General features: G+C 49.4%; 1 protein-coding gene across 1 annotated transcript in view; it reads right to left on the bottom strand.

The window, feature by feature from the left end:
* Positions 1-3345: 3345 nt before the first annotated feature.
* Positions 3346-27956, bottom strand: part of TUFT1 (tuftelin 1) — a 39180-nt gene continuing 14569 nt past the window's right edge. Inside the window, exons 2-13 of the mRNA XM_077772607.1 lie at positions 20503-20577; positions 20052-20195; positions 17308-17394; positions 16720-16809; positions 14935-15000; positions 12350-12463; positions 10306-10434; positions 9657-9751; positions 7788-7893; positions 6521-6604; positions 5469-5569; positions 3346-4895 (exon numbers count right to left, since the gene is read on the bottom strand). Coding sequence (XP_077628733.1) covers positions 4829-4895; positions 5469-5569; positions 6521-6604; positions 7788-7893; positions 9657-9751; positions 10306-10434; positions 12350-12463; positions 14935-15000; positions 16720-16809; positions 17308-17394; positions 20052-20195; positions 20503-20577 — 1158 coding nt within the window. The 3' untranslated portion in view covers positions 3346-4828. The remainder of the gene's footprint in view (positions 4896-5468; positions 5570-6520; positions 6605-7787; positions 7894-9656; positions 9752-10305; positions 10435-12349; positions 12464-14934; positions 15001-16719; positions 16810-17307; positions 17395-20051; positions 20196-20502; positions 20578-27956) is intronic.

Below are 27956 nucleotides of genomic sequence, written 5' to 3'. Positions count from 1 at the left end.
GGCTGGTGGATGGAGCCCTTCCCTGGAGGGCTCTGACACTGTCCCCAGGGAGGTGGCGTGGGACACCCAGCTGCCACCCTCCATGGCGTGGCGCAAGGAAAACCTCACGCTCCTGGTGACCAGCAGCTGAATCAGAAGTGAGGTGCCCTGTGTGAGCAGCACAGCAGAAACAGATGGAGAACAGAGTTTTTCCCAAACAGCGGTATTCTCCAATCCCCTCCACCCCCACAATAGTATGTTTTACATAGGCCAACTCACATAAACACAGAGGGACATAAAACAGGTCTAAGGGTCCCCAAACTCCTGCAGACACAGTGCCCAGAATACTGAGAGGGAGGAAAGGCCGAGGCGTGTAGGCACCACCGACTGGGTGGATTAAGGGGTGAGCATGAATGACTTCTCATGCCTCAGCTGCCTGAGGTCCTGCGGTCTACGATCTGGCAACCAACACCTTGTCAGGAAATTAATTATCCTGTCACCGTCTAGCCTCAGCCCCATGTCCCAGAAGGCTCCCGGGGAAGACAGATTCCAGAAGAAAGGCCAGACCCGTTTTAGAGTTCTCGCCGCCAACCTGCAGAGCGCGGGGAGCTAGAGATGAGTCACCTGTAAAACACATGTCCTTTGTCCGCAGCCCGGAGGAAGGGGGTCTGGAGAGTATTTAGGTCTCCAACTTTGAGTTTCAAGGCCATGGTGCTTAGAACTGGGGCGGAAAAGATAGGACACAGTTTCTCCTTGTAAAACGAGAGTGCTAAATCGAAGCATGGAAAAGAGGCCAAGGGCCCTAGGCTAACATCTGCTGTTGGGTCAGAGCCTGAACAAGCAGGGCTTGGCTCAGAGGAATGAGGGAGCCCAGGGGATTATTAGGAGCCCCACATAAAGCAGCAACACATATCGAAGGGTTCATTAAAGAGGGAAAGCTGCTTTGGTACCCCAGGGGACATCACCCTCTTCAGTCAAATTAAGTTGCTTTCAGCCATATCATAGCAGAGCATCTTTCCAGGGTAAATCTTAGACCGTTTCGTAGTGAAAGATTCTTTTGAAAAAAAAATTTTAATGNGGGCGGGAGGAGAGAGAGAGGGACACAGATCTGAGGCAGGCTCCAGGCTCCGAGCTGTGAGCACAGAACCATGAGATCGTGACTTGAGCTGAAGTCAGACGCTTAACCGACTGAGCTACCCAGGTACCCCAAAAGAGTCTTTTAAAGAGAGATGAAAGTGTGCAAATCAACTTTGGGCTTTAGAAATTTAGTTTTAGGGGTGCCTGGGTGGCTTACCATTTAACTGTCTGACTCTTCATTTCGGCCCAGGTCAACGATCTCAAGGTTCCTGAGTTTGAGCCCCACAATGGGCTCTGCTTTGACATCGCGGAGCCTGCTTGGGATTCTGAAATAAATTTTAAAAGTAAACTTAATAAAAAAAAGAAAAAAGAAAAAAAGAAACTTACTTATTAAAATTGCTGTGGGCAGGGGGATGGGGGAAATAGCAGATGGGGATTAAGGAGAGCACTCCTTATGATGAGTTCCGGGTTTTGTAGGGAAGTGTTGAATTACTATTGTACACCTGAAACTAATATTACACTGTTCACTAACTGGAATTTCAATAAAAACTGTAACTAACTGGGGCGCCTGGGTGGCTCAGTTGGTAGATCATCTGACTTGGGCCCAGGTCATGATTTCATGGTTTGTGAGTTCGAGCCCCACGTCGGGCTCTGTGCTGACAGCTGCTTCGGATTCTGTGTCTCTCTTTCTCTCTGCCCCTCCCCGGCTCACACATACTCTTTCTCAGAAGTAAATAAGCACTAAAAATAAATAAATAAAAACTTAAAAAAAACCACCTCTAACTAGAGTTGCCATGCATCTCCTGGTGGAAATGCCGCATGCCTCTCAGACTCCTCTGTTTGCAGAGGCGGCACATGGAGGGAGGCGGGAGCAGGGGCCCTTGTTCAGGAGGTGGGGAGGGCTCCCAGGTTCAGGCAGGAAGCTGGTGCCGACGGCTGCGTGTCCGGGCAGCGCTTAGCACCAGCTCAAAGACACAGGCCTTCGTGGCAAAGGTCCCAGGCAGGCCGACTCCATCCTGCCTCCTGGAGACACTGGAGCAGCAGAGAGCTGGCTTACAAGCGGCAGAACAGGAGTCAGCAGGCTCGGGGCTCTGTCTTCTCCTGCAGTCCCTGCGCTCCAGTGAAAAGGTCGCTAAGATAGAAATAGTTCCCTCCACTACTTGCTCTTCCTGTGGACCCTCCTTATTAGGCTTTGGAACAACCCCCTCCCCCCCGAGATGATACCGCTTAGACCATGGCCAACACACGGCAGGGGCATGTTGCTGTCCAAGGACTCTTAGAGCCCCAGTTCTAGTCCCCAGGCCCACTTCATCATCTCCAGCCCAAGTCTCTGCTCACCCCACCAAGCCCGCGGGGCCTGGGCCGAGAGCCTCCCTTTCCTGTGTGGCAGGCGGCACACTCACCCCTGCCTTCCAGCCTTGCAAGTCTCGGCGCCTGAGAGCAGCCCCACCCCGCGTCCACCCTCCTCGGTGTGTGAACAGGCAGTCTACGTACACCCCTGCCGAGTGAAGCTGCCAAAGGCAGGCGAGAGCCCGGGGCTGCCAGTAGGCCACCCTAGGTCTGGGACGGAAGGCTTCCAATGTACTCGGAAACCTGGGGTGTGGATTAGCTGACGAGCAGAAAGGCGAAGGCACATCTCAAGAGAAAACTTTCCATTCTTTCCATTGAAGGAGAAAGAGAAGCTAGAAGTGGGGACTGAGGGGGCTGCATTTCCAGTTGTTTCGGTCCAGAAAAGATTCATGTAAATTCAGCTCTGCCCCAGGGGGTTCTACACTCAACTGCATTCTTAGCATAAAGAGAAAAAAAAAAAAAGACCCCTGGACTAATTGAACCAGAGAGAGCCCAGAGCAAGCCAGAAGCCCTCAGACAGCTGCCGTCAGCACTTCCAGCGTGCCTGTCATTTCTGCAACAGACCTGGGCTTGCTTCCCTCCCTCCGGTGGCGGCTGGCGAATCTCCGAGTAGTGTCAGGGCCTCTGCCTGTGATCAGCTCTTCTCCAGTCAAGGAGGACACACACCGGCCAAGCCCAGGGGGCCCCGCGAGGCCACCACCCCAGGCAGGGCCAAAGTTAAGGGCCACCTCCTACGATGAGGACCCAGACTGTGAAGCTGAGCGGCTTAAGAGGGACGTTCTAACTCCTCTGACTGCCCCAAAGTCCTTCAGTGTTTGGACCGCCTACACCACACCTTCCGGATGTGGACAGCAGGGTGCCCCTCCTTAACGGGCACTAAAATCATGTTCTTTCACCCTCCCAGAAAAGCGTTGGGGGGAGGGGGAACAGACCAGCAGCTCCAAGAGACACAGAACATATTTTATTAAATCCACCACACAACCCATATGCCGCCTGGGAAGAAAACGTCAGAACTGGAAGGGCCCATGACGTCCATCTGGTCTGACCCCCTGGTTTTATGACCGAGGAGAGTGAGCAAACAACCCGTGGATGGTGCCGGTGCACCGGCCCGGTCCTGATGCGCAGAAACACACGGGAGGTCAGGCTTCTGGGCTGGAGCCAGGTCAAACCTAAAGACTTGGTTTGTGGTTACCTTTCATGTTTCTGTGCCCTATGGGACTATGTCCTGAGGCTTATCCCCTTTGTGAGGAAAATGTGGTGAGTGTTAGGGTCTTTCAGGGCCAGGCAAATGGACCAATTGTGGAGTAGAGGGTGCAGACAGTTTAGGGGAAGAGTTCAATCCCTCCCCACAAGAGTTCCGATCATCCTTTCTCCCAAAGGACATGAAGACCCCAACACCTCAGGGCAAACACGCTTGCCTTTCTGAGGTTGGATCCGTCTGGAGGAAGGAGGGAAAGAAGTGGGTAGAAGAAAAAAGAGGAAAAGATGGCATTCTGAAATTAACAAGGTCAGGGGAACACATTTTCCCGTGTGGAACAAATCCGAACACCGCAAGAGAAGGCTGTAAACCTCTGGTATTAAATCAATCGTGAGATGTAGAGGGAAAAACACCAATAACTTAGCAAAATAAATACAATGAGAGTTTCGCTGAGATGGCTATAACCCAGTGAAAACAGTTTTTAGGCTCTTGAGTCCAGAAGACGGAGGTCTCCCTTGCGCTGCATCCTCGGCGAAAGCCCTAAGCCCTGCTGGAGTCTTCCCCGCGGACAGAAGTCACTTGTAGCTCTCTGCAGCCCTACAGAATCTTTCCACCAAAAGCCATTCCAGGAAGGTACATTTCCTCCTCTTGGGAAGACGAGGTTCGCGGGCTCTGCCCTGGCCATGATGGGCCGCCTGTGTCCGTCTGTAGGAGGCCCGGGCCAGCAGGGGCTGAGGAGAGGAGCCACCAGTGTGTGGCTAAGAACGGAGCCATGTTCGCACAGGGAACGGAGTCCCCCAGGACATCCTCCAGGCACGGTGGACACCGGGGCCTCCGGCTTCGAGCACTGAGGCAACTCTGGTCGCCTCCTCTGGGCCAATAAGGGCCCGGACTCCGGGGCCAGCTGCCCCCCAGTCCACAAGAGTAGGGAGGTCCTGCTACAGAGACGTACTAACTACAGGGATAAGGACACTGCCCTGGCTCTCGCCAGCAGGAGAGCGTCCTCCAAAGGAGCTGCAGGGTCCCGCAGAGGCGCTCATCCTCTGTCCGCCCAGCGTCCAGGGGTCAGAGTCTAGAAACGGAGGGACACCTGAACCGGCCCCAAGCCTCAAGTGCAGCCAGGGGTCAGTCAGGAAGTCAAGGTTGGGGCTGACGGCCTACGGGGCAGGTGGGCTTCTCCGCAGGTGAGAGGCAGCAGCGACGGCAGCGTCGGGCTCCTTCCACTCATGTCTCAACCAGTCGGATGAGAGGCCTGGGCTTGTTGGGGCTGGGGGGTTTGGATATCCTCACGCTGAAAGACAGTAGGAGACACTGGGCGCCCCCTGTCACCCATCCTGCACACAGCCACCCCCCACGTTCGCCCCTGGGGTTCCACACTTCAGGGCTGGCTGATGTCTTGCTTCTCATGCTTTGAAATGGTAACTGTCAGCGACATCCAAGAGAGAAGAGGGGGAGTGTACGGCTGCTTGGGGCAGGGGTGAGGAGAAAACAGGGAGCACTCTAACGGCTGAGGAGTGGGTGTAGCTGTGAGTCTTGTTTTTTCCAAAGTCTGCGATCTTTTTGTGAATCTCCTGGAAACAAAGTCCCTCTCCCTGGAAATAAGTACTTACTACATACTCATGACCTTGACAAACAGTTTCAGGGGTCCGTACGCCTCTAGAGGCCATTCATGGACCTCCTTGGGGCTGTGCTATCAGGCTCTCCTCTGATCTGGATGGAAGGTGGCTCCGGCGGAGAACGGGTCAGGTTAGAGCCTGAGAGCCCAAGACAGATTTACAAGAGCCTCGCCTTGGCCTCGGCCCTAGAGGCTTCCTTCCCACAGTACTGTCCTTGCTTCCCCCCAGCCCCGTGAGCACTCACTCACCTGCCCGGGCTCTCCGTCTTGGCCCAGGTCTGGGTGCTGAAGTTGCCATGACTGACCTGCTTTTCGATCAGGTGCTCCATCCGGTCATGCATCTCTAGATTCTGAAATACAAGTTGCGGGGTCAGACTTGGCCATTTTTGGGCTTGCACGTGTGACGTCTAACTAGATCATTCTGGTCTCTCCACCTATTTGCACTGTCGCCGTGGCCCGACCACACGTACCCTCCCCGCCCCCACCTTCACCGCCCGGATCGCCTGCAGGTCCCAGTCCTGCCTCCTCCCATGGGGACTGTGTGCTGCACTGACGGTCCCCTGCTGTCCCCTCCACACGCTTCCTGTACACAGTCTCTTGTAGTCCACTGAGATAGTCACCTGCCTTGGTCCATATGCTTTTATATAAGATATCCTTAGGTCTTCATTTTTCCCCTAATGAAGTATAGCTGACACACAGGCCACCTTAGTTTTAGGTGTAAACCACAGAGATTTCCCAGCCCTATGTGTTCCATCCTGGGTGTCACACAAGGCCGTCCCCGTAACATGGACTATATTCCTTATGCTATAAGGTCTTTTGTTTTCTTTTTTTAAAACATATTTTATCTCTAAATCTAAAGTGCAAATTCTGGAGAGAAACAACCCAGCCTCCCGTTTCTTTCTATCTCCCCCACTGCACACACAGGTCTTCACACGGTGCCTGGAAAGCAGTTTTTGGGGGTCGGTGGAAGGGTGGAAATTAGATGCAGAACTTGGGAGCTGATCAAGGCCGTCACCCTAGGCACGGAGAGGACCCCCCCTACGGAGGCCACCTCCTTCATGGTCCAGCTCTGCTGGCAGCCCCTCTGCTCGGCCTTGGGCACGGGGCTCACGCCGTGCTGACGTGTCCCTCTGGAGGAGGCACAGGTTTGCACTGGACTCGGCGGAACTGAACGCCAGCAGTCTTCCAATATGCACGTCCGAGCGGCAGCCAGACAGGAGGAAGACCCCTGGGATCCCTCCCTCGGTGCAGTCCTGTCTCCAAGGGCCTGCCCCCTTCCCAGGGCTGCTCAGGGCACGTACCTCTGCCTCCAGGTAGGCAATTTTCTCCTTGAGCTCCTGGATGGTGTTGTCCTTTGACTGGACCACAGCTTTTGAATTCTGGAGCTGCAAAGATGGGGGGACAACAGGGCTCATTTTGAAATGACTCCGTGCATATGCATCGAACTTCGCCCTGCTAGGTGAGCCAGCAGACGCAAGGCCGACTTTTGCAACCCTCCCATGACTTGCTTAGCTTGCTTTCTTTTTATTTTTAATGTTTATTTTTGAGAGAGAGAGAGCAGAAGCAGGGGAGGGGCAAAGAGGGAGAGGAATAGAGAATCTGAAATGGGCTCGGAACCAATAGCAGAGAGCTCGATGTGGGGCTAGAACTTGCGAACTGCAAAGACCATGACCCGAGCTGAAGTCGGACGCTTAACCAACTGAGCCATCCAGGTGCTGCCTGCTTTTCTATAAAAGCCTCATTTCAGTCAATATTGAGCTCTTGATTACCCCAGGTGTGTGTGGGGGGAGTGAGAAGAACATCATTTTGATGATCCAAAATCATAAAGGACTCAAAACCCATTCCGTTTGATGTTGGCAAATACAAATTATTTATTCATTCAAGTTATATTTCGGGGCACCTAGGTGGCTCAGTCGGTTAAGCGTCTGACTCTTGATCTCAGCTCAGGTCTTGATCTCAGGGCTGTGAGTTCAAGCCCTGTGTTGGGCTCCGCACTGGGCGTGAAGCCTGCTTAAAAACATTTTTTCTGAGGGCTTACCACGTGACAGGCTCTGTTTTAGACACTGGGAAAGAGTAATGGACTAGCCAGGAAAACCCCGGCCCTCATAGAGCTGACATGCAACAATTATGTCCACCCAGTTAGGGGGTTTTAAGTCCTCAAACAGTTCTGCAAAAAATGGCATGTCCTGGACTCTGCTACCCTAAAACTGAGGTAGAGGAAGGCAGGAAATCTGCCGCGAGGTACAAAGGTGGAGAAGCCACACACAGATAAGTGAGTATACCGTGACCTTACTTTTTATTTACCAGCTCTCTTCAAAGCATAAGAGAGACAAGCCTCTTCTTTTTTCCCCATTGGAAAGCAGAAGGCAAATGGCCAAGAACGAGGGGAATGATGTGAGAAGAGCGAATCCCAATCGCCCAGACCTAGTGGTCGGCAGCCGTGAACGTTTTATAGGAGCTTTGGGAACAGAGGCCAAGCTCCCTGGGAAAGTGAGCGGCAAAAGCATGGACAGGAGTGAGGGCTGGGCTCGACGTGGTGACTTTCCGGGGGCAGCTGGCCCTGCTCACCTGCTCTATCATCTGCCGGACTTTCCGCTGCTGGCTCTTCAGCATGTCGTCCAAGTGATGGATCTTCTCCCGCAACCCAGCCACCTCCTTTTCCAGGTGAGCCGCCCTAGGCATCAAGACCAGAAGCTGAGGCAAAGGGAGAGGATGCTTTTTCTCTACCCAGTCACAGGAAGCACCGTAGGCCTGAGCGCTTACGTGAACCGGACCCCTGCTGCCCGACTCCCCAGTGGTCTGCCCGGAGGAGGAGATGCTGGGACAGCATGGAACAGCACAGCAGAAGCACCACAAGAGATCAGCTACCAGGCTCAGCAAGGGGAAGTTACACAGGAAAGCTCCAGACGGCACAACTAGACCCGCGAGGAAGCAGTCCTCACGCTAACACAGAACGGACTTTCTCAGCATGGAAGTGCCAGAAAGTGCGCTGCCTCGTGTGTGATGAGCCCCTTGTTCCTGGAAAGATTCAGGTGGGAGCCGGGAATGTGATACCTAATGCCATCAAGCTGTTGGAAAGGGCTTGAGGTCAAGAGAGAGATAAGATTTAAGGGTCCTAAAAGCCCCTTCACAGAAGTAAGTGTGTTCCCAAGTCCCTGATTCCCAGGCAGCGCTATTTCCTCCACCTCTTCCAAACCGGCCCAAGATGCCAGGGGTCAGGCAGCTGGGCAGGGTGTCTAGGAGTTCAGACCTCTGAGGGGATGGGTACCATACACTCCGAGCCTCCCCCAATGTCCTCCCTCGAACAATCGAAGAGTCCACATCAGCCCTCCGGCCCTGTTTCTCAGGCTCCTTCTGTCGACAAAATCAGCCTTTACGATGCATAGCTATCGCTGCCGTTCCCAAACCTCCGTTTTGGATTATCTGGGTCTTTTTTTTCCTGGCTGCTTCCTCTCCGCTGCCTGCCACAAGCATCACGGAGAAAAGATGGAGCACGGAGTCACTGAGAGCAATTCTATGAAGTCGAGCACAAAAGGAGGCGACCACAAAGCATCTGCACTTCCCACGCCTAGACTAGTTACCCTAGAGCTTACTCCGGAGGAGAGGAGACGCCCCTAGCTGGTGGAGGGGCCCAAGGAGGCGAGGGTCCTGTTTTCACAGACCTGGGGTTCCTGAGTAGGCGTCCCTGTGATGGCTGTTGGACTTATGAGGATCCAACTCGTACCATGGAGAACAGACCCGATGTGCTGGCACTAACTTTGAGATCTTAACTGCCAGCAACATCCAGAGTTTTCCAATTCTTGAAGGTCCAGAACGACCCAGTCTGCGCTCTGTCCTGTTTCACTGGCCTGGGGCCTCGGATTTGTGATCAGAGGGAATCTGGAAAACCCTCTAACTTGGGAGTAGAAGGACCCCAGAGACCCCAACAGGCCACTGCTCATGGGTGGATTTTGGCGTGAGCGGCCTCAAGTGACAGAATGCTCAGCCAATTCAGGAGGCTGCTCGCTGTGTTTCTCAATGGAATGCTGAGTGAGGAAGTTTTTTGACTTTTCCCTCCAATAACGTCCCCTCATCCCTGTCCTGGGGGGAGGGAGCCGTGGGGCAGTGACCCCAAGTCCACATCCAGGGAGAGAACCAGTGGAATAAGGCGCCACGGGGCGCAGCAGGCACCAGACCAGCTCTCACTCGCCCTTGGCTCGGACACCATGAAAGCATGTTCTTTGGTTCTGACTCTACGGAAAAGGAGCTCCCCAGAGGTGGCAGGCTCCCCGGCAGCAGCGCCCTGGGTGGGGCCCTACCCTGAGCAGCCGCACCATGACTCACAGCGGGAAGGCCTGACGTCAGCTCCAGTTTCCTCCCTGGCTCTGGCTGCGGCTCTGGCTGAGGCCCACCCTCCGCCGCCTGCACCCCCACTTCGCGGTGAACTCGGGCCCTTACTTTTCTCGTTCTGTTTGGCAGTCAGTGCTCTTGATCTGAAGCTCCTCCAAGGCCGTCTCCCCTTCCCTCAGCTTCACCAGTAAGGCTTGGTGCTCCTGGATGGGCCGAGGGAAGAAAATGTAGGCTGAGTTCACGGCAGCGGTTTCTGTGTTTGGGCGAGAGGGGCCCGAGGGCTCGGGCTCAGCACCCGCCGGGCCTGGACAGTTTCCAAGGAGCAGCAGGCCAAGCTGGTTTGATGGGGTGCCCTCCCGTCAGGAGAACCCTTCCCTCCCTCTGCGCACGGAAACTTCCCAGCCCCACCCAGCTGCCCGGACGGGGAGCCTGTGGCCTCTGTCAGCTGGGCCCACCCACCGGCTGTGGCCGCTGGTCCCCAGTACACCAGGCCCCATGGCTCCTTAACAACAGTCTTCAAAAGCCCATAAAGGGCAGCTGTACAGAAGCCCACTGAAATGGAAATGGGTTCAACTCTCGTCAGCTGGGGCTGAGTCTTGCTCCTTAAAGGCTGAAAGGTTCTTGAAGGTACTTGCTGAGGAAACCATGAAGTGTGCTTTTCTGGAGCCAGTTGGTCAGAAAAGCAGAGCGCGCCCGCAGCCATCAATCCCGGGAGCGGCCCCTATGCCCAGCCCAGGAGAGGACTCCCGTGGGTCACCTCCTGCATGCCGAGCAAGCGTTTCTGCAGCTCTCCAACATCCGCCTCCTTTTGCTGTGCTCTGTCCTCCGCTCTCTGAAGGGCCACTTGTCTCTGTTCTGCTTCTCTCTGGTACTGGCTGAGTGTGACCTAGGGCAGGATGGGGACGGAGGAAGGGGGTGGAGGAGAAAGGGCAAACATGGGTAAAAAACCTTGGGAGAGAACCCAGGACGCTGGGCGTGGTGATAGTCACAAAACAGAGCCAACCTACCCAGTGGTGGGAACGACCCAAGGAGCACCTCCCCTGCAGCAGGTGCTACGGACCAAGGGCATCCCCCTTCTAAGAAACCGTGGGCAGGGGGCTGCAGCTGTTGGCACTTTCTGGCCTCGGGCTTTTACTCAGGACACTTTTCCGTTCAAGCTTTGAAACCCAGAGCTAACAGACCGTTCCACGTATGGTCACGACCAACAAGTACTTCACAATGGCTCTCAGTGTAGAAATTTCTTTCCAAAATCCATAGTCTGGTGGGTGCTACAGCCTCGATGCCCCCTCCCTCCTGCTATGCACCCAGAGGGTAGGGAACAACTGGCTGCCAAACCAGTACGTCATCCAACAAATCATCCAAAGTGTGGAATCTGAAATGGATGCCGTGAACTCCTCTACCGCACTGCCACTTGGTTCTGGGACCAAACTAACCTCAGCACGTCCCTGGGGTCCCGACCATTTAGGATAGAAAACCCACATCCTAAATTGATCACTGAGAAAAATACAGGGGATCTTACATTTCTAAAACCCTTCGGAGTAACAAATATACTTATGTATCTTACCGCGCTCAATCCACACACCACACCGGTGAGACATCTCCACTGCCCCCTTTTTACAAAAGTTGGAACCGATACTTAGGGAGGTTAAACTAATGGCTCAAATAACTGATCGTCTCTAAAGGCAATTGATCATCCCCTGTGCCTTCCTCCTCCCTCTCAATATCTCTCTCAAAAATTCTCTTAGTCCCATGAAAGAGAAGCGTTCAGGCTGGCCTTCCTCCCACCACCGGCTCCTGGCAGGCCTGGGCAGGGCATAATCCTATCATTACATATTTATGATATAGAAATACTTTACATGTAGATGAACAAGAGCAGATAATAACAGTTGGTTAATCTTACACAGAAGCCTAGTGTTTGCCCACTGTACCTCATTTTATACTCAAAGAATTTTCTGGAAAGTATGGAAGACCTCACACACTTTGATTGATTGATTGATTGATTGATTGATTGATTNATCCTATCATTACATATTTATGATATAGAAATACTTTACATGTAGATGAACAAGAGCAGATAATAACAGTTGGTTAATCTTACACAGAAGCCTAGTGTTTGCCCACTGTACCTCATTTTATACTCAAAGAATTTTCTGGAAAGTATGGAAGACCTCACACACTTTGATTGATTTATTTATTTATTTATTTATTTATTTATTTACTTTCTATTTTTTTGAGAGAGTGAGCAAGCACACAGCAGGGGAGGGGCAAAGAGAGAGGGAGGTACAGAATCCGAAGCAGGCTCCAGGCTCTGAGCTGTCAGCGCACAGCCCAACACGGGGCCCGAACCCACAGACCGCAAGATCATGACCTGAGCTGAAGTTGGACGCCCAACCGACTGAGCCACCCAGGCGCCCCTCATCCAGTCCACACTTAAGTACCCACCACCTTACACTGGACATGAGGATGCAGTGTGACCTTGACCACAACAGTCCTTGCCCGCATGGTGCCTGGGGCCCAGGAATTCTTACTGTGGTCCTTAGAGAAACGACTGAGTTTCCTGTTACCCCAGACCAACTCCACCACCCAACTTCAACAGAAAACCAGTGCCCAGCCTAGAAGAGCAAACACCATGAATGTCCAGGGATGGGAAAAACAGACAGGGGAGTGACCAGGCCTCAAAGCCTCGCCTTTCCCATGGACGGCACCCAGCCAGAAACACATAAGGCCCTGGCTAAGTCACCGGCACTTGTATCTAGCAGCCCAACCCTTGGGGCACCTTCTCCCCAAACCCCAAATCTCACCTCAAAAGCCACACGGTCTGACTGGTGTCGCCGCTCAGCCTCCTGCAGCTTGACAAGCAGGTCCTGCACAGTCTTCCTCAGGCTCTCCACATCTTCATTCACACAGGGGTCTACCTGCAGTCACAATGGGGAAGACAAGGTGAGCCACCGTGTCTGTGTAAGAGAAGGTCCCCACGGCACATACTGGGGCACAGACTAGCCTCCTATCACTCACTCAAAGGAGAGTCAGTCTTAGCCACCTGGGGGGTTGGGAGTTGATCACACAAAAATGCTCTCTCCATGTCCTAAGGAACTCAAGTAGCCTCAAATCATCTGACGATTTTAGACACACTCAGTACTTTCGATGCATGTATCAACTGATTAACAGGAATCCTCACATGCATGGCCTGCTTCCAGCAGACCAGAGCTCTCAAAGTAGGGACCTCCGCCCCCTTTAGACTACAGCACCCCAGGCAGGGACTGCACCACACCCATCACGAGGGGCACTTCCCAAAGGCACCTCTTTTGCTCTTCTCTGCATCTGGCTCGGAGATTAGCACATACAGGTCACTGACGAGAGCGCAGGTTTAGAGCAAGAATGCCCAGTGAGCCCAGAATCCCATTCCAAGTGGGAAACGGCTGCCACTGAGTCTCTCCCCGGACACACCCAGTTGTGGGCTGGTGGCTGGCGCTGAGCTGGCATGTGGGGTCTTGCCCCCACCTCTGCTGCACAGGCGCCAGGAAAACTCTGCCTGCCTCACACAGTGGGAGGTAGAGACACCTGTAAACCCAGGCACGGAGCTCTCAGCTGGGAGGGGGTGACAGCGTCCCAGCCCCTGTAAACCCAGGCATGGAGCTCTCAGCTGGGAGGGGTGACAGGGTCCCAGGGGCTGTGCTATCACTGAGTCCGGGGGGGGGCCTTCATTTCTCTGTGCAGCAGGAGAAGACTCCTCACCAGGACCACGCCCGGCCTTACAGGCTGCCTCAAAAATACGACAATATCCGCTGGGCTGAGAGCTTATGAGAAGAAGGAGTTGAACAAACAGTCCCAGGTGTTATTATGACCCAGTGCCAGAGCATATCTGCCAAGTATGGTGATTCAGGAGAAGGGAAAAGATCCAAACTGCACCTCTAACGTGAGCAGCTAGCATCACAACACGCCAAAGCCTAGCCATCAAGTTATCCAGTCAACAACCCTGTCTGTCCCTGAGCTGCTGGGCAGGGGAGAGAGATTTCAAAGGCTCCTGGCAACATCACTACTATGTGTTTATTTCAGATGCCGCTCTTAGAAGACTATTTAACGACATGGAAAATGTTCACGGTGTGGTATGAAGATAAAAAAGGCAGTTATTAAAACTAGTAGAAGTTAGAAGCCCAATAGATTTAAACACAATGTGGATAGACCCAAGGAACACGGTGTTGGCCTAAAAGGGAAAAGATAAAGTATAGCACAAATCCATTATGAAAACTGAAGACACACTTACAGGATTATTGAAATCATACACCGAATATATTAGAGTTGGGGAGGGGAGAGGCAAAGAAAACCAAAACAAAACATGAGGGGCCTTTATGAGATCAGAGATGATAATGTATCCTGGATTTTAAGACATTACGTAGAAAATATAAAATCTTTAAAAAAAACAAGAAAAAAATACACTAGAACATTGGCACTCAGCTTTGGCTAAATATTAGAATCACTTGAAGGGTTTTTATTGTTGTTGTTGTTAAGTACTTTCCATACCCAATGTGGGGCTCGAACTCACAACTCTGAGATGAAAAGTCACCTGCTCTACCCACTGAACCAGCCAGCTGCCCCCTGAAGAGATTTCCAAAGTCCTGATGACCAGCCCACATATCGGGTCAATTAAATTACAATCTCTAGGGCGGGTACCAGCCTTGTCTCCTTTAAAACTCCCAAGGCCGGGGTGCCCTGCTGGCTCAGTCGGTTAGGCATCCAACTTTGGCTTAGGTCATGATCTTATGGTTTATGAGTTTGAGCCCCGTGTTGGGCTCTGTGCTGACAGCGTGGAGCCAGCTTTGGATCCCATCCCAATCCCTCTCTCTGCCCCTCCTCCACTTGTTCTCTCTCTCTCAGAATAAATAAATAAACTTAATAAAAACAAATAAAAAAAAAAAGCTTGCAAGCCCATTTCAATCAGCAGTGAAGGCTAAGAGTACTGCTCTAAAAGAATCCATCCACTTCAACCTGTTAACAGGGATCCTCTGACGGAGGATTGGAGAAGGAAGAAATGTTTTTTTATAGTTTATTTATTTTTGAGACAGAGAGAGACAGAGCACGAGTAGGGGAGGGTCAGAGAGAGAGGGAGACACAGAATCCGAAACAGGCTTCAGGCTCTGAGTTGTCAGCACAGAGCCCGACGTGGGGCTCGAACCCACGAACCATGAGATCATGACCTGAGCCAAAGTCGGACGCTCAACTGACTGAGCCACCCAGGCGCCCCTAGGAAGAAATTGATTTGTGTGTTTCCAGTACTCCTCTATTTAGTACGACAGAAAGAACACTAATTAAGGCATCAGGGAGGACAACAGCCTGCCTCGTGGCCAAGACGCAGTGGCCGCTGTTTCCCAGTTACCCCCTTACTCACCTCGGGTGGGCTGCTGTACAGGCCCGTGGGGCTTGGATTTAATCCGTTTGGCTTTTCCAGCACCACCTGTTCAAAGAAAAATAAAATCGGTAGCACAAACAGCCCAAACAACCAACTTTGAAACATCAATTTCCTAAGATCTCCAACCTTTGGAAAAAAGAGGCGGGGTAGAGAAAGAAGGAAGAAGAGAAGGAAGAGGTGATGGAAGAGAAAGAAGAGAAGGCAGGCAGGAGAAAAGGAAGGCAGGAAGGGAAACGCGACTTCAAGTGCTCTGTGGGAAGTGGAGAGGAGAGGCGTTGAGAGGCCTGTGTGGCCGCGGAGGGGGGATGAAGGGAGCCTCAGGCTGACAGCTTGCGGCTGACAGGAGTGCGTGCAGGCCGGCCCCTGCAGGCCCAAGAGATTCAGGCAGTGCCTGCCACCCACACGGAGTCTCCCGGCCTCCGTGGGGATCCTGACAAGGTCTGACAAAGCATCAAGCAACAGGCGACGTGGCATTTGCTGCCCTTCTTTCCAACCCGAAGCCCAATGATGCATCACGCGGCTGCTGGCTGTGCAAACAGGGCCCTGGAGGCTTGGGCCAGGCTCCGAGCACCTTGGGTTCTGACCCACCTGACCAGGCGCCTCCCAATAGCCGGAGGCAAGCTCGGGCCGTGGGGGGGGCGGGGGGTTCCCACCTTCAGCCACAGCAAACTGAATCAAGGAGACTCACCACACAAGCCTAGCGCACGCTCATGCCAAAGAGGGACAGAGACGCTGCTGCCACTAACTGGTCGTTGTTTCCCTCGGGAGGGGGCGGGGATGAAGGTGGGGGCTGTGGGAGAAACCCCCCCCCCCACTCCAACCAAATGCAAGTGAAGGAGTCAGGACTCTGAATCTAAAGGAGGACAAAGGTGAAATGGAAGAGACGGATCTGTCCTGAGGACACTTCCAGCCTCCAATTTTAGAAAAGCTGAAAGCAGGATCCCAGGTTTATCCATCCATTTCAGGTGCTTTCCAGTAGGTTCAGTGTGACATTTCCTGATGACCTTCTGCATCCCAGACCCCATGCTGTGTGTGGGGACCCTGACACAAGGGTGGGGGGAACCCTCAACTCCAGGAGCTCCCGATGCCAGGGTGAAGATGGCTACTTACACAAATAACAGACCAGGACTGAGAGCTTCCAATTCCCAGCACGGGCATCACCCCAATTACACACGGCCAGCTTGGGAGAAGTTTGGATTTATAGCTAACTGTCTGCTCTACAAGGCACTGCAAAAATACTGATCACAGGCGAGCGCCTGGGTGGCTCCGTCGGTTGGGAGTCTGACTTAGGCTCAGGTCATGATCTCACGGTTCGTGGGTTCGAGCCACACGTCGGGCTCTGTGCTGACAGCTTGACCCTGGAGCCTGCTTTGGATTCTGTGTCTCCCTCTCTCTCTGCCCCCCCCCGCCCCCGCTCATGCTCTGTCTCTCTCTCTCTCAAAAATAAATGAATGTTAAAAAAAATTAAAACAAACTGATCGCAGAATCCTTCCAGAGAAGAGGTTTTGCCATAACAATAGTTGAACTTGCATAAATTCCACTTTGTGCACAGTGTTGGGGACAAAGGCACCTTGCACGTGGGCTGGCATGTGTGGACGCCGGTGCCCAGCTGCTGACGAGCCCTCATGCGGTCGCGAGCACTCCGAGAAGCCAGCACTGCCTTGCTCTCCTTTCCTGGCCCTGCTGGGAGACTCGGCCGCCGCCGCGTGACCGGCGAGGGGACTGCCCAGAACAGCCTGCTGGGCAAGGACCACTGGCTATCACCTGTATCTCCTGTCCGTGGACGGGGTCCCCTGGACGTCTGTCAAGCTTGCTGCTTATGTCTTCCCGCAGCCTCTGCAGGCAGTTCCGGGCCTGGAAGGGGAGGCGGGAACCTTAGCGCCTCAGCAAGGAAAGAGAGCATCCCACTCGCCCAGGTCTGTGCCCATCGCTGACCCTTGCTCCTGTGGCACAGCCCCCACTACGTGCAGGAAAAGCCCTGCCCTGCCAGAGCTGACACGCTTGCTGCAGAGACACACGATGCCAAAGGCCACCAAGGGAAACGTGTGATGTATCACACGGTGACAAGTGCCAGGAGCAGCAGCAGCCAGCGTGAGGGTTGGGAAGAGGTGGGGGAACGAGACTGTGGTTATACAGGGTGCCTGGGTACAGAGCATACAGGGGGCACATAGTAGGTGATAAGTATTTGCTGATGAATGGATTGGTTGAGTCATGGGAGGGTCAGAGATGGTATAGGACTCAGGAGGGTTTGGTGGCACCTCGGGTGTGAAGGGAGCAGATGGGAGAGGACCAGGCCCCACCAAAGAAGGGAGCCAAACGATCGGAGCTTCCCGCCGAGGGGGAGGTGCCCACCTCCTGGATGTACTGCACCTCGCTCTTCAGCTGGTTGATACTCTTCTCGTGGATCATCTTATCTGCGGTCCTCCCCTTCAGGTACACCTGCAGCAGGAAGAACACCACCACCGAGTTAGGAAACCCATTACGTCCACTCCACATAGGCAGGCTCGGTCTGCTGCTGGTGGGGTGGTAAAACGCCACTGCCTTCTGGGTGGCACTTCGAGGATTCAGATCAGAAGGCTTAGAACTCTGCTTCCTCTCTGATCTATCGAACCTACTTCTGGAAATTTCTCTTAATGAAATAAATTTAGCCAAACTGACATAAGCACTCACATATACACGTAAATTCATGCACAGGGGGGCAACAGTCATGCACAGGGGGTTGTTAACAAGGGATTTACACATTTTTCTCTATACATACTTGAATCTTTTACAATCAAGAATGTATTTATTCGGGCACCTGGGTGGCTCAGTCGGTTAACCGCCGGCTCAGGTCAGGATCTCACGGTCATGAAGGCAAGCCCCACATCGGGCTTCTTCCTGACAGCATGGGGGTCCCCCTGGAGTCCTCTCTCTCCCTCTCTCCCTGCCCTTCCTTCCGCTCACATCTGCACGTGTGCTCACACGTGAACAATCGCGCTCTCTCTCAAACTTTAAAAAAAAGCTTAAAAACATTACCCGTATTGTAAAACACATAATTTAGTAAAAGATGTTCAGCAAAATATTGTTTATGACTGCAAAAATGGAAACAGGCATAATGACCAAAAATGAGGGATGGCTTCCAAAAATTATGGTACATCTCTAACAGAATACTACGCAGTCCTGAGAGTACCAGACATTTACACTCATGGACATGGAAGATTTATAAACCAACATTAAAGGGGGGGGGCAAAAGAACTGTAGAATAGAGGGTACATAATACAATTTAATTTTTGAAAAAATACGTAAGTGTAGGAAAATGTCTGAGAGGATACACAATAAAGTATTAACAACAATGATTACATTGATAGAATAGTAGGGTACTTTTGCTTTCTTTTTTTTTTTAATTCTTTTTTAATGTTTTATTTATTTCTGAGAGAGAGAGAGACAGCATGAGCAGGGGAGAGTCAGAGAGAGGGGGAAATACAGAATCTGAAACAGGCTCCAGGCTCTGAGCTAGCTGTCAGCACAGAGCCTGACGCGGGGCTCGAACCCACGAACCATGAGATCATGACCTGAGCCGAAGTTGAATGCTCAACTGACTGAGCCACCCAGGCACCCCTAGGTTTGCTTTCTTTAAGGGCAATGCAATGACTTTGAGTAAGAAACAGAAAGTAATTAAAGGCATCTGGATTGAAAAGAAAGGAAAAAACGATCTCTGTTTGCAGAAGTAATCACGTATACAGAAATACCCCAAGGAAGCCACTAAAAAATTATTAGAGGTTGTAGCAAGGTTGTAGGTTACAAGATCAATACACAAATAACAGTTGTATTTCTATACACTACCAATGAACAACCCCAAATGAAATTTGAAAAAAATTCTAAGGGTGCCTGCGTTGCTCAGTCAGTTAAGTGTCTGACTTTGGCTCAGGTCATGATCTCGTAGTTTGTGAGTTTGAGCCGTGTGAGTTCTGAACTGTCAGCTCAAAGCCTGGAGCATGCTTTGGATTCTGTGTCTCCCTCTCTCTCTGCCCCTCCCCCACGCACACTCTGTCTCTCTCTCTCAAAATAAATAAATATTTAAAAAAATTTTTTTAATTCTAATTACAATAGCAACAGAAAGAAAAACACTTAGAAATAAATTTAACAGGGGCACCTGGGTGGCTCAGTGGATTAAGCGTCTGACTTTGGCTCAGGTCATGATCTCTCTGTTCATGGGTTCAAGCCCCGTGTGGGGCTCTGTGCTGACAGCTCAGGGACTGGAGCCTGCTTCAAATTCTGCATCTCCCTCTCTCTCTGCCCCTTCCCCGCTCATGCTCTCTCTCAAAAATAAACATTAAAAAATTTTTTAAAAAGAAGAGTTAATTCTTTTGGACTATTTACTGGTATTTTAAAATTGAAATATAGGAGCACCTGGGTGGCTCAGTCGGTTGAGCATCTGACTTCAGCTCAGTTCATGATTATGAGTTCGGCCCCGCATGAGGCTAGCTACCGTCAGCACAGAGCCCAATTCAGTCCCCCTCTCACTCTACCCCTCCCCTGCTTACACTCTGTCTCAAAAATAAATAAACATTAAAAAATTTAAAAAAAAAATTTAAATATAGTAAAAATAACACCACAGAGAAAGTGTGGTCACATTCATCCGTTATACCTACATATAAACTCTTAAAACACAATTGATTGAGCCTGACGCAAGGCTCAATCTCACAAACCATGAGATCACTGCCTAAGGTGAAATCAGGAGTCGGGCGCTTAACTGACTGAGCCACCCAGGCACCCCTCAAAGAGCTGTTTTTAAAAAAGGAAATAACGAGCATTCTTCTATTTAAAAAAAAAAAAAGCTCCATAAACACACCTCCCACCCGACTCCACAACCTCGAGCAGCTAATGTTGCTAGTGGGACAGGGCACCTAGAAAGGGCATCGCATCCGTCTACCTGCACCAAAGTCACGACAGACTGTGGTCTTCCTCTCTCCAGGGAACGGGCAGGAACTAGCATCACAGGTCGGGTTCTTCCAAGTCAAACCACAATCTCCCTGTGGCCAGGTGAGCGTCTGCCTCTCCCGTGCTTGGAAGGAGAGAGAGAGGAGGGAGGGCGGGCGGAGGCGAGCTAAGCTTACCTTGATGATCTCCTCGTGTCCATCATTGGACTCCACCAGTTCTGACGCCAACGAATGACTGGTTGAGCGGCCAGNGGGGGGGGGGGGGGGGGGAGGGGATGGCTCAGAAATCATGACAAGCCCAGAACTTCTGTCCCTTGACCACTGCAGAGCACGTGCTCCTCGAGAGATGTAAAGGGTTAGTTTGATTTTCCCTCCAAAAATTCATGTCAACCTCTACCAGAAGCCACACAGCAGCAACACTGGATGGGAGATTAGCAGAAACTGCAGGTTAGTTTTCCTTTTAGTGGGGCCTCCCCACCTCCAAAGCAGTGCACAGGCTGAGGCCAGGTGTGTGTGGCCCTGGGCAGCGGCAGGGACGGCCCCAGAAAGCACCGGCACGAGGAGTCAGCAGCAAGAAGGGGCAGCTGGCTGAGGGGAAGGGGCCTCGCCCCCGCAGAAACCTCGATACCTGCTGGGCTATGTGTTCAAGTTCGTCTCCTGTCAGTTCACTCTGCAGAGTCAGCCTGAGAATGTCCGCGCTTCCCTGATAATGACAATTACAGCGACAGTCACCCCTTGCCTTTACAGTGGGCCTTGTGACCATCATTTAACAACCAAGGAGAGCTGACGTCTGAAGAGGGGACAGTGGCTTGCCTAATGCCTGTCGCTCCTGCGTGGCAGGTCTCTGGATCCGCTGACAGTGCTCTGCACACCAGCGGCCACACAGCAGGCTGCTCTGTGTAGCTCCAGAGAGGCTGGCTGCCCTGGTCCCCACATCACAGCAGGCACATTGCATGGATTCCCCTTCCCCAGCCTTGAAGAGGGCATCCCTGGATGCCCCCATAACCGGTCCAGGGTGCCTGCACCTGACAGGCAACCAGCAGTTACTGATGCACTTCACGAGGTTAGGACATCCTTCCTGAACCAAACCACAGGCCGGTACCTGAATCCAAACCCCTGCTTCCATAAGGCCTACAGAAATTACCCAAATGAAAGAAGGCAAGGCAATAGGTACTTACATATAGATGAGCCTAATTTTGAAGGAAGAAGCACATTTTCTTTCCTAACTCAAAAAAGGTTTAAAAAATACACTGTGAGGGGCGCCTGGGTGGTTCAGTCAGTTGAGCATTCGACTTTGGCTCAGGCCATGATCTCACAGTTCATGGGTCTGAGCCCTGCATCAGGCTCTGTGCTGACAGCTCAGAGCCTGGAGCCTGCTTTGGATTCTGTGTCTCCCCTTCTCTCTGCCCCTCTCCCGCTCATGCTCTGTCTCTCTCGCTCTCAAAAATAAACATTAAAAAGTTTTTTTAATTAAAAAAATAAGAAATATGCTGTGAAACACACAGACACATACATACACAGACAGACAGACACAAACACACACACAGAGTGGAGAAAATAGAACACATTGAGGGAGAAATCATATGGTAAAAGGAAAAGTGGGGGCTGGAGATCTGGAGAGATAACAACATTGAGAGAAGGTCACCGAGGCAGAGAGCACCAAACCCTGCCTATAACCTGTATCAGGTGTAGAGCTGGACACAAGCTTTAGCTACACTGGGCCCCTGGCTTGTACCAGAAAAATCATGGGCTGTACTAAGTATCTCTAAGGCTCCTTCTAGCTTTGATCCCATAAGAGCATGAGAAGGGAGTACATGCTCCCCCCAGGCAAGGATGGGAGGTTGGATAAACGTGACCTTGAGTATAAATGCCACCTTACCCTTAACAGGTTTTAAGGAACCCTCCTAATATTCCAAATGTCTGATAGAAGGGAAGGAGGAAGGAAGAATGTGCCCCACCCAGGGAGTTTGGGGAAGATTCTCTGGGCAGGGAACAGTCCTTCCTAAACAAGGAAAAAAAAAACAGTTTCTGTGACCAGATACTTAACTCTCAATGATCGCCCTGTAAAATGGCGACACTACCATGCAGACACAGGCGGTTTCCATTGAAGATAAATAGAAAGGGTGTGGAGGCCTCTGCCACATAAAAGAGAGGGACTCAAATATTAGCCTCCTCCCACTTCTTGGAATGAACCCAAATTTAGGACAGGTGGAAGACACGCCCACACGGCCCTTCATCCTTCCTAACCCTGGCAAGGTAGCTGGTTTTACAAAAACACTTAATTCCTACCAAATATAAGCCAGATCCTCAGTGGGGGCATTCAGACCCTCCAGAGTCTGGGTCAACCCACATCTGTCACTGCTCCTCACTGTCCCCCATCCAATACCTCCCAGGCTTTCCCACCTCAGCAACTTTGCACCATTTCCTCTGCCTTAAATGTCCTTTCCTCCCATTGGGCATCTGCAGGGCCCTCAGAAGTTCACATTCAAAGGCCACATTTTTCATGACACTTCCCTACATACTGTGGGAAACATCCCCTCCCCTCCTTGAGCTCCCTTGGCATCATGGGGCCTCCTACGGCACTTGCCTCTTAGTGACCTCCATTCCATGAGGATGGGGGTGGTGCCACAGCCCTCTATACGGGCAGGCATTTTCTGAATGCGTACTTGTGCTCCATGTGACATCTGGGTCAAGAGAACATTACGCAAGAAAGAAGAGGAAAGGATTTCATAATAGCCAGAGCAGCTGCCAACGCTTTTCCCTAGGACACAGACATGCACTTTGGTTAAAGCCACATCTTCTTGTACCTGGAGGCAGCTGGGAAACGCTGGGGCATCCCTCAGCCAAAACAAAGGAGTTATCAGCCAATGAAGGTCATCAAGTCTAGTTTATTGTAGGGACCCAGGCATTCTAATCGGAAGAGCTGGGACACCCAGGCTAGATCGGAGTCATGAGGGATCATCTCATCCATATATGTCATCAGAACCCCAGACAGACGGGAGAAAGTGGGAAACTTGCAAAAGTACTCAAAGAAATAATGTCTGAAAACTTTCCAAATGTTACAAAAGACATAAACCCACAGATTCAAGGAGCAAATCCCAAACAGGATAAACCCCCAAATCATGCCAAAACATATAATTAAATGTCTGATAACTAAAAACAAAGAGGAAAATCTTTCCAAATCAGGGAGAAATGACACCTTATCTATATGGGGGAAGCAGTGTGATTAAACAGCAGATTTTCATCAGAAGCTAGGAAGGCCAGGAGGAAATGGCACAATATTTTCAAGTGCTGAAAAAACCCTCTTAATCAAGAATTCTATGACCAAAAGAAATTCTCCTTCAGGAATGAGGGAGGAAATCAAGATGTTCTCCTGTAAAGAAAAACTAAGACTTTCTCACCAATATAACTACATTAAAAAGGCTGTAAAAGATCTTTAAAAAGAAAGGAAACACTACAAAGGGAACCTTAGAACATTAGAAAGATAGAAAAAACATGGACAGAAATTCCTAGGTGGCTCAGTCAGTTAAGCATCTGACTCTTGATCTTAGCTCAAATAATGATCTTAGCTCAGGTCAGGATCTCATGACTTGTGAGACTGAGCCCCATGTTGAGCTCTGCTCTGACAGCATGGAGCCTGTTTGGGATTATCTCTCTGCCCCTCCCCTGCTCGTTCACTCTTTCTCTCTCTCTCTCAAAATAAATAAATAAACTTTAAAAACAAAAAGATTAAAAAAAACCACAACATGGAAAATATCGATAAATACAACAGGCTTTCCCTCTATTCTTGGGTTATCTAAATTACATTTGATGGTTGAAACTAAAATCAGAAAACTGCCTGAGAAATACTTCATTTATGTATTTATTTTTGAGAGAGAGAAAGAGACACCACATGCACAAGTGGGGGAGTGGCAAAGAAAGAGGGAAACACAGAATCTGAAGCAGGCTCCAGGCTCTGTGCTGTTAGAGCAGAGCCCAACATGGGGGCCCAAACTCAATAACTATGAGCTCATGACCTGAGCCAAAGTCAGACACTTAACTGACTGAGCCACCAGGTGCCCCAGAAACATTTAATTATATTATAAATGGGAGAGGATAAATGGATGTAAAGGAAGGTAAGGTATCTATACTTCATTCAAACTAGTGAAATGACAACACTGGTAGACTGTGATAAGTTATATTTATACAAATGTAACACCTAGAGCAATCACTAAAAATCTATACAAAGAGATAACATTCAAAAAAACAAACGAATCAAAATGGAATCCTAAAAAGGTTCCTCCCACAGGAAGGCAGAGAAAAACAAAACAGATTAATGAAAAATAGAGAACAAAAACAAAAAATAAAATGGCAGACTTACCATAGAAATAATTGCACTAAATGTAAGTAATCTAAATATACCAAATAAAAAACAGAGATTGACAGAGTTGATTAAAGAGCATGAATCAGGGGAGCCTGGGTGGCTCAGTCAGTTGAGCGTCTTGACTCTTTGATTTTGGTTTAGGTCATGATCCCAGGTTTGTGGAATAGAGTCCCACATCAGGCTCTGGGCAGGGCATGGAGCCTGCTTAAGATTTTCATTCTTTCTCTATTTCTCAAAAAAATTAAAAAAAAAGGGGGGGGCGCCTGGGTGGCTCAGTTGGTTAAGTGTCCGACTTCGGCTCAGGTCATGATCCCACGGTTCGTGGGTTTGAGCCCCGCTTTGGGCTCTGTGCAGGCAGCTAGTTCAGAGCCTGGAGCCTGCTTCTGATTCTGTGTCTTCCTCTCTCTCTGACCCTGCCCTGCTCATGCTGTCTCTCTCTCTCTCCCTCTCTCTCTCTCTCTCTCTCAGAAATAAATAAAACATTTTAAAATAAAAATAAAAATAAATCCATGAATCAATACATGCTGTCTACAAGAAACATATTTAAACATAATTATACAGGCAAGTTAAAAGTAAAAGGATGGGAAAAGATGTATCATACAAACATTATTTAAAGGAAAGCAAGAGTGGTTATATTAATATCAGATAAAGTAAACTTCAGAGCAAAGAGAATTACCAGAGACAGAGAGGGCCATTGTATAATGTAAAAGGGTCAATCCACAAAGAAGGCATAGCAACCCCAAATGGATATGCACCAAACAACAAAGCTGCAAAATATGTGGCGCAAAAACTAAAGAACTGAGAGTGCCTGGTTGGCTCAGTCGGAAGAGTGTGCAACTTTTGATCTCGGGGTTGTGAGTCTGAGCCCCACATTAGATGTAGAGATTACTTAAAAATAAAATCTTATTTAAAAAAAAACCCCGAAGAACTGAAAGGAGAAATCCACAATTAAATATATTTTTTTAATTTTATTATTTGAGAAAGAGAGGGAGAGCGTGCACAAGAGCAGAGGAGAGGGGCAGAGAGAGTGTGTGAGAGAGAGAGAGAGAGAGAGAGAGAGAGAGAATCCTAAGCAGGCTCCATTCTCAGTACGGAGCCCAATATGGGGCTTGATCCCACCCTGGGATCATGACCTGAGCTGAAATCAAGAGTCAGACACTCAACTGACTGAGCTACCCAGGCATTCCCCCCTTCCATTTTTATTTAAAAAAATTTTTAAAACAAATCTACAACTATACTTGGAGACCTTTTCAACACCTATCTCTGAGCAATTAATAAAACTAGACAAAAATCCAACAGGATGTAATCAAGAATTATGGAACACCCCCTCAATAGCAGAGTATACATTCTTTGCATGTACCTATAGAACATAAAGATAGACAATAATTCGAGCCATAAAACAAACCAACAAACTTGAAAGAACTGAAATCATTCCGAGCATGTTGTGTGACCACAATGGAATCAAACTAGAAGTAATAGAAAGAGGGGCACCTGGGTGCCTCAGGTGGTTGAGCATCTGACTTCAGCTCAGGTCATGATCTGATGGTTCGTGAGTTTGAGCCTCCCATTTGGCTCACTGCTGTCAGCGCAGAGCCCGCTTCAGATCTTCTGTTCCCCCCTCTCTCTGCCCCTCCCGTTTGCACATGTGCTCTCTCTCTCTCAAAACTAAATAAAACAAATTTTTAAAAAGACAGAAATAACAGAAAGATAAAAGGAAAATTGCTAAACACTAGGAAACTAAACAACATACTCTGAAATAATTCTTAGGTCAAAAAGGACATCTCAAGGGAAATTTTATTTTTACTTTATTTTTTATTTTTTTAATGTTTTATTTTTTTTTTTTTTTTGAGAGAGAGAAAAACAGAGCGCAAGCAGGAGAGAGACAAAGAATCCAAAGCAGGCTCCAGGCTCTGAGCTGTCCAAACAGATCCCAACGCCAGCTTGAGCCCATAAACCTGAGCTCAATCAACTGAGCCACCTAGGCATCCTTCAAGGGAAATTTTTTTAATTTATTTATTTATTTATTTATTTATTTAAAAGTTTATTCAGAGGCACCTGGGTGGCTCATTTGGTTAAGCGTCCGACTTCAGCTCGGGTCATGATCTCATGGTTCGTGGGTTCGAGCCCCACGTTGGGCTCTGTGCTGACAGCTCAGAGCCTGGAGCCTGTTTTGGATTCTGTGTCTCCCTTTCTCTCTGATCCTCCCCTGCTCACGCTCTGTCCCACTCTGTCTCTCAAAAATAAATAAGTGTAAAAAAATTTTTAAGAAATGCATACATTAGAAAGAAGAAAGTCTCAGACCAACAATTTAGGCTTCTCACTTTTAGAAGAAAAAGAACTAGTTAAATCCAAAGTGGGCAGGAGGAAGGAATTAATAAAGAGATGAACAAAATTTAACACAGAAAAGTAGAGAAAAATCAATGAAATGAAGAGATGGTTCTTTGAAAAGATTGTTGAAATTGATAAACCTTTACCATGATTTCAAAAGCATTAAGGTAAAACTATGAACAACTCTATGAACAAAAATTTGACAATTTAGACAAAATGGGCCAATTCCTCAAACTACCACAAATTACCTGATATAAAACAGGTAACAGGAGTGGCCTTATAACTTTAAGGAAATTAAATTCATCATTTTAAATCTCTCTAAAAGAGAACTATCCAGGCCCAGGTGCTTCCACTAGAGAATTCTACCAAATGTTTAAAAAATTAGCACTAATTCCACATAATCTCTTTTCAGATTAAAAAAGACTTTTTTATTAAAAAATGTATTTATTTAGAGAGAGAGAGCGTGCATGCAAGCATGTACAAGAGTGAGAGGGGCAGAGAGAGAGAGAGAGAGAGAGATAGAGAATCCCAAGCAAACCCCATGCCACCAGCACATAGCCTGACATGAGGCTCAATCCCCTGAACTGTGAGATCACGACCTGAGCCAGAATCAAGAGTTGGATGCTCAACCGACTGAGCCACTCAGGCGCCCCTAATCTCAACCAGAAAACACCTTCCAATTCATTTCATGAAGCTATTCTTATTCTGGTACCAAGATCAGACAAAGACCATTTTATTATTTTTATTTTTGAAGACCATTTTATTATTTTTTGTTTCTTTGTTTTATTCAGTTTGAGAGAGGCAGAGAGTGTTAATGTGAGCAGGGGAAAGGGAATGGTGGTGGGGGGGAGGGAGAGAAGGAGAGAGAGAATCTCAAGCAGGCTTCATGTGGAGCCTGACACAGGGCTCGATCCTATGACCCTGGGATCATAACCTGAGCCAAAATCAAGAGTCAGACACTCAACTGACTGAGTCACCAGGTGGCCCAACAATTTTTTTTTAAAGACAGAAAAGAAAACACTATAGACTAATATCTCTCAGGAACATAAAATATTCTATTTCCCTTTCTTTTTTTTTTTTTACTGTTTATTTACTTTTGAGAGAGAGAGAAACAGAATGTGAGCAGGCGAGGGGCAGAGGGAGACACAGATTCTTTTCCCCCTGTAATGTTTCATCTTTAATTTCCATCACACTAAACAGTCTTCAAAATTGGCTTTTAATGGCCACCAGTACTCCAGTGAATAGACTAATTAAACTTAAGTATTCAACCTAAGCCCCCTTCCTTGCCCTCCCTTTTGTAGATTACTGTCAAAGTCTCTTTGTATTTCTTAAATGTTTATTTTTTTATTTTATTTTATTTTATTTTTAAATGTTTTATTTATTTCTAGGAG

Source organism: Crocuta crocuta, unplaced genomic scaffold (assembly GCF_008692635.1).
Source record: "Crocuta crocuta isolate KB4526 unplaced genomic scaffold, BGI_CrCroc_1.0 scaffold415, whole genome shotgun sequence".
Classification (NCBI taxonomy): domain Eukaryota; kingdom Metazoa; phylum Chordata; class Mammalia; order Carnivora; family Hyaenidae; genus Crocuta; species Crocuta crocuta.
This window is presented reverse-complemented; position numbering and strand designations above follow the sequence as displayed.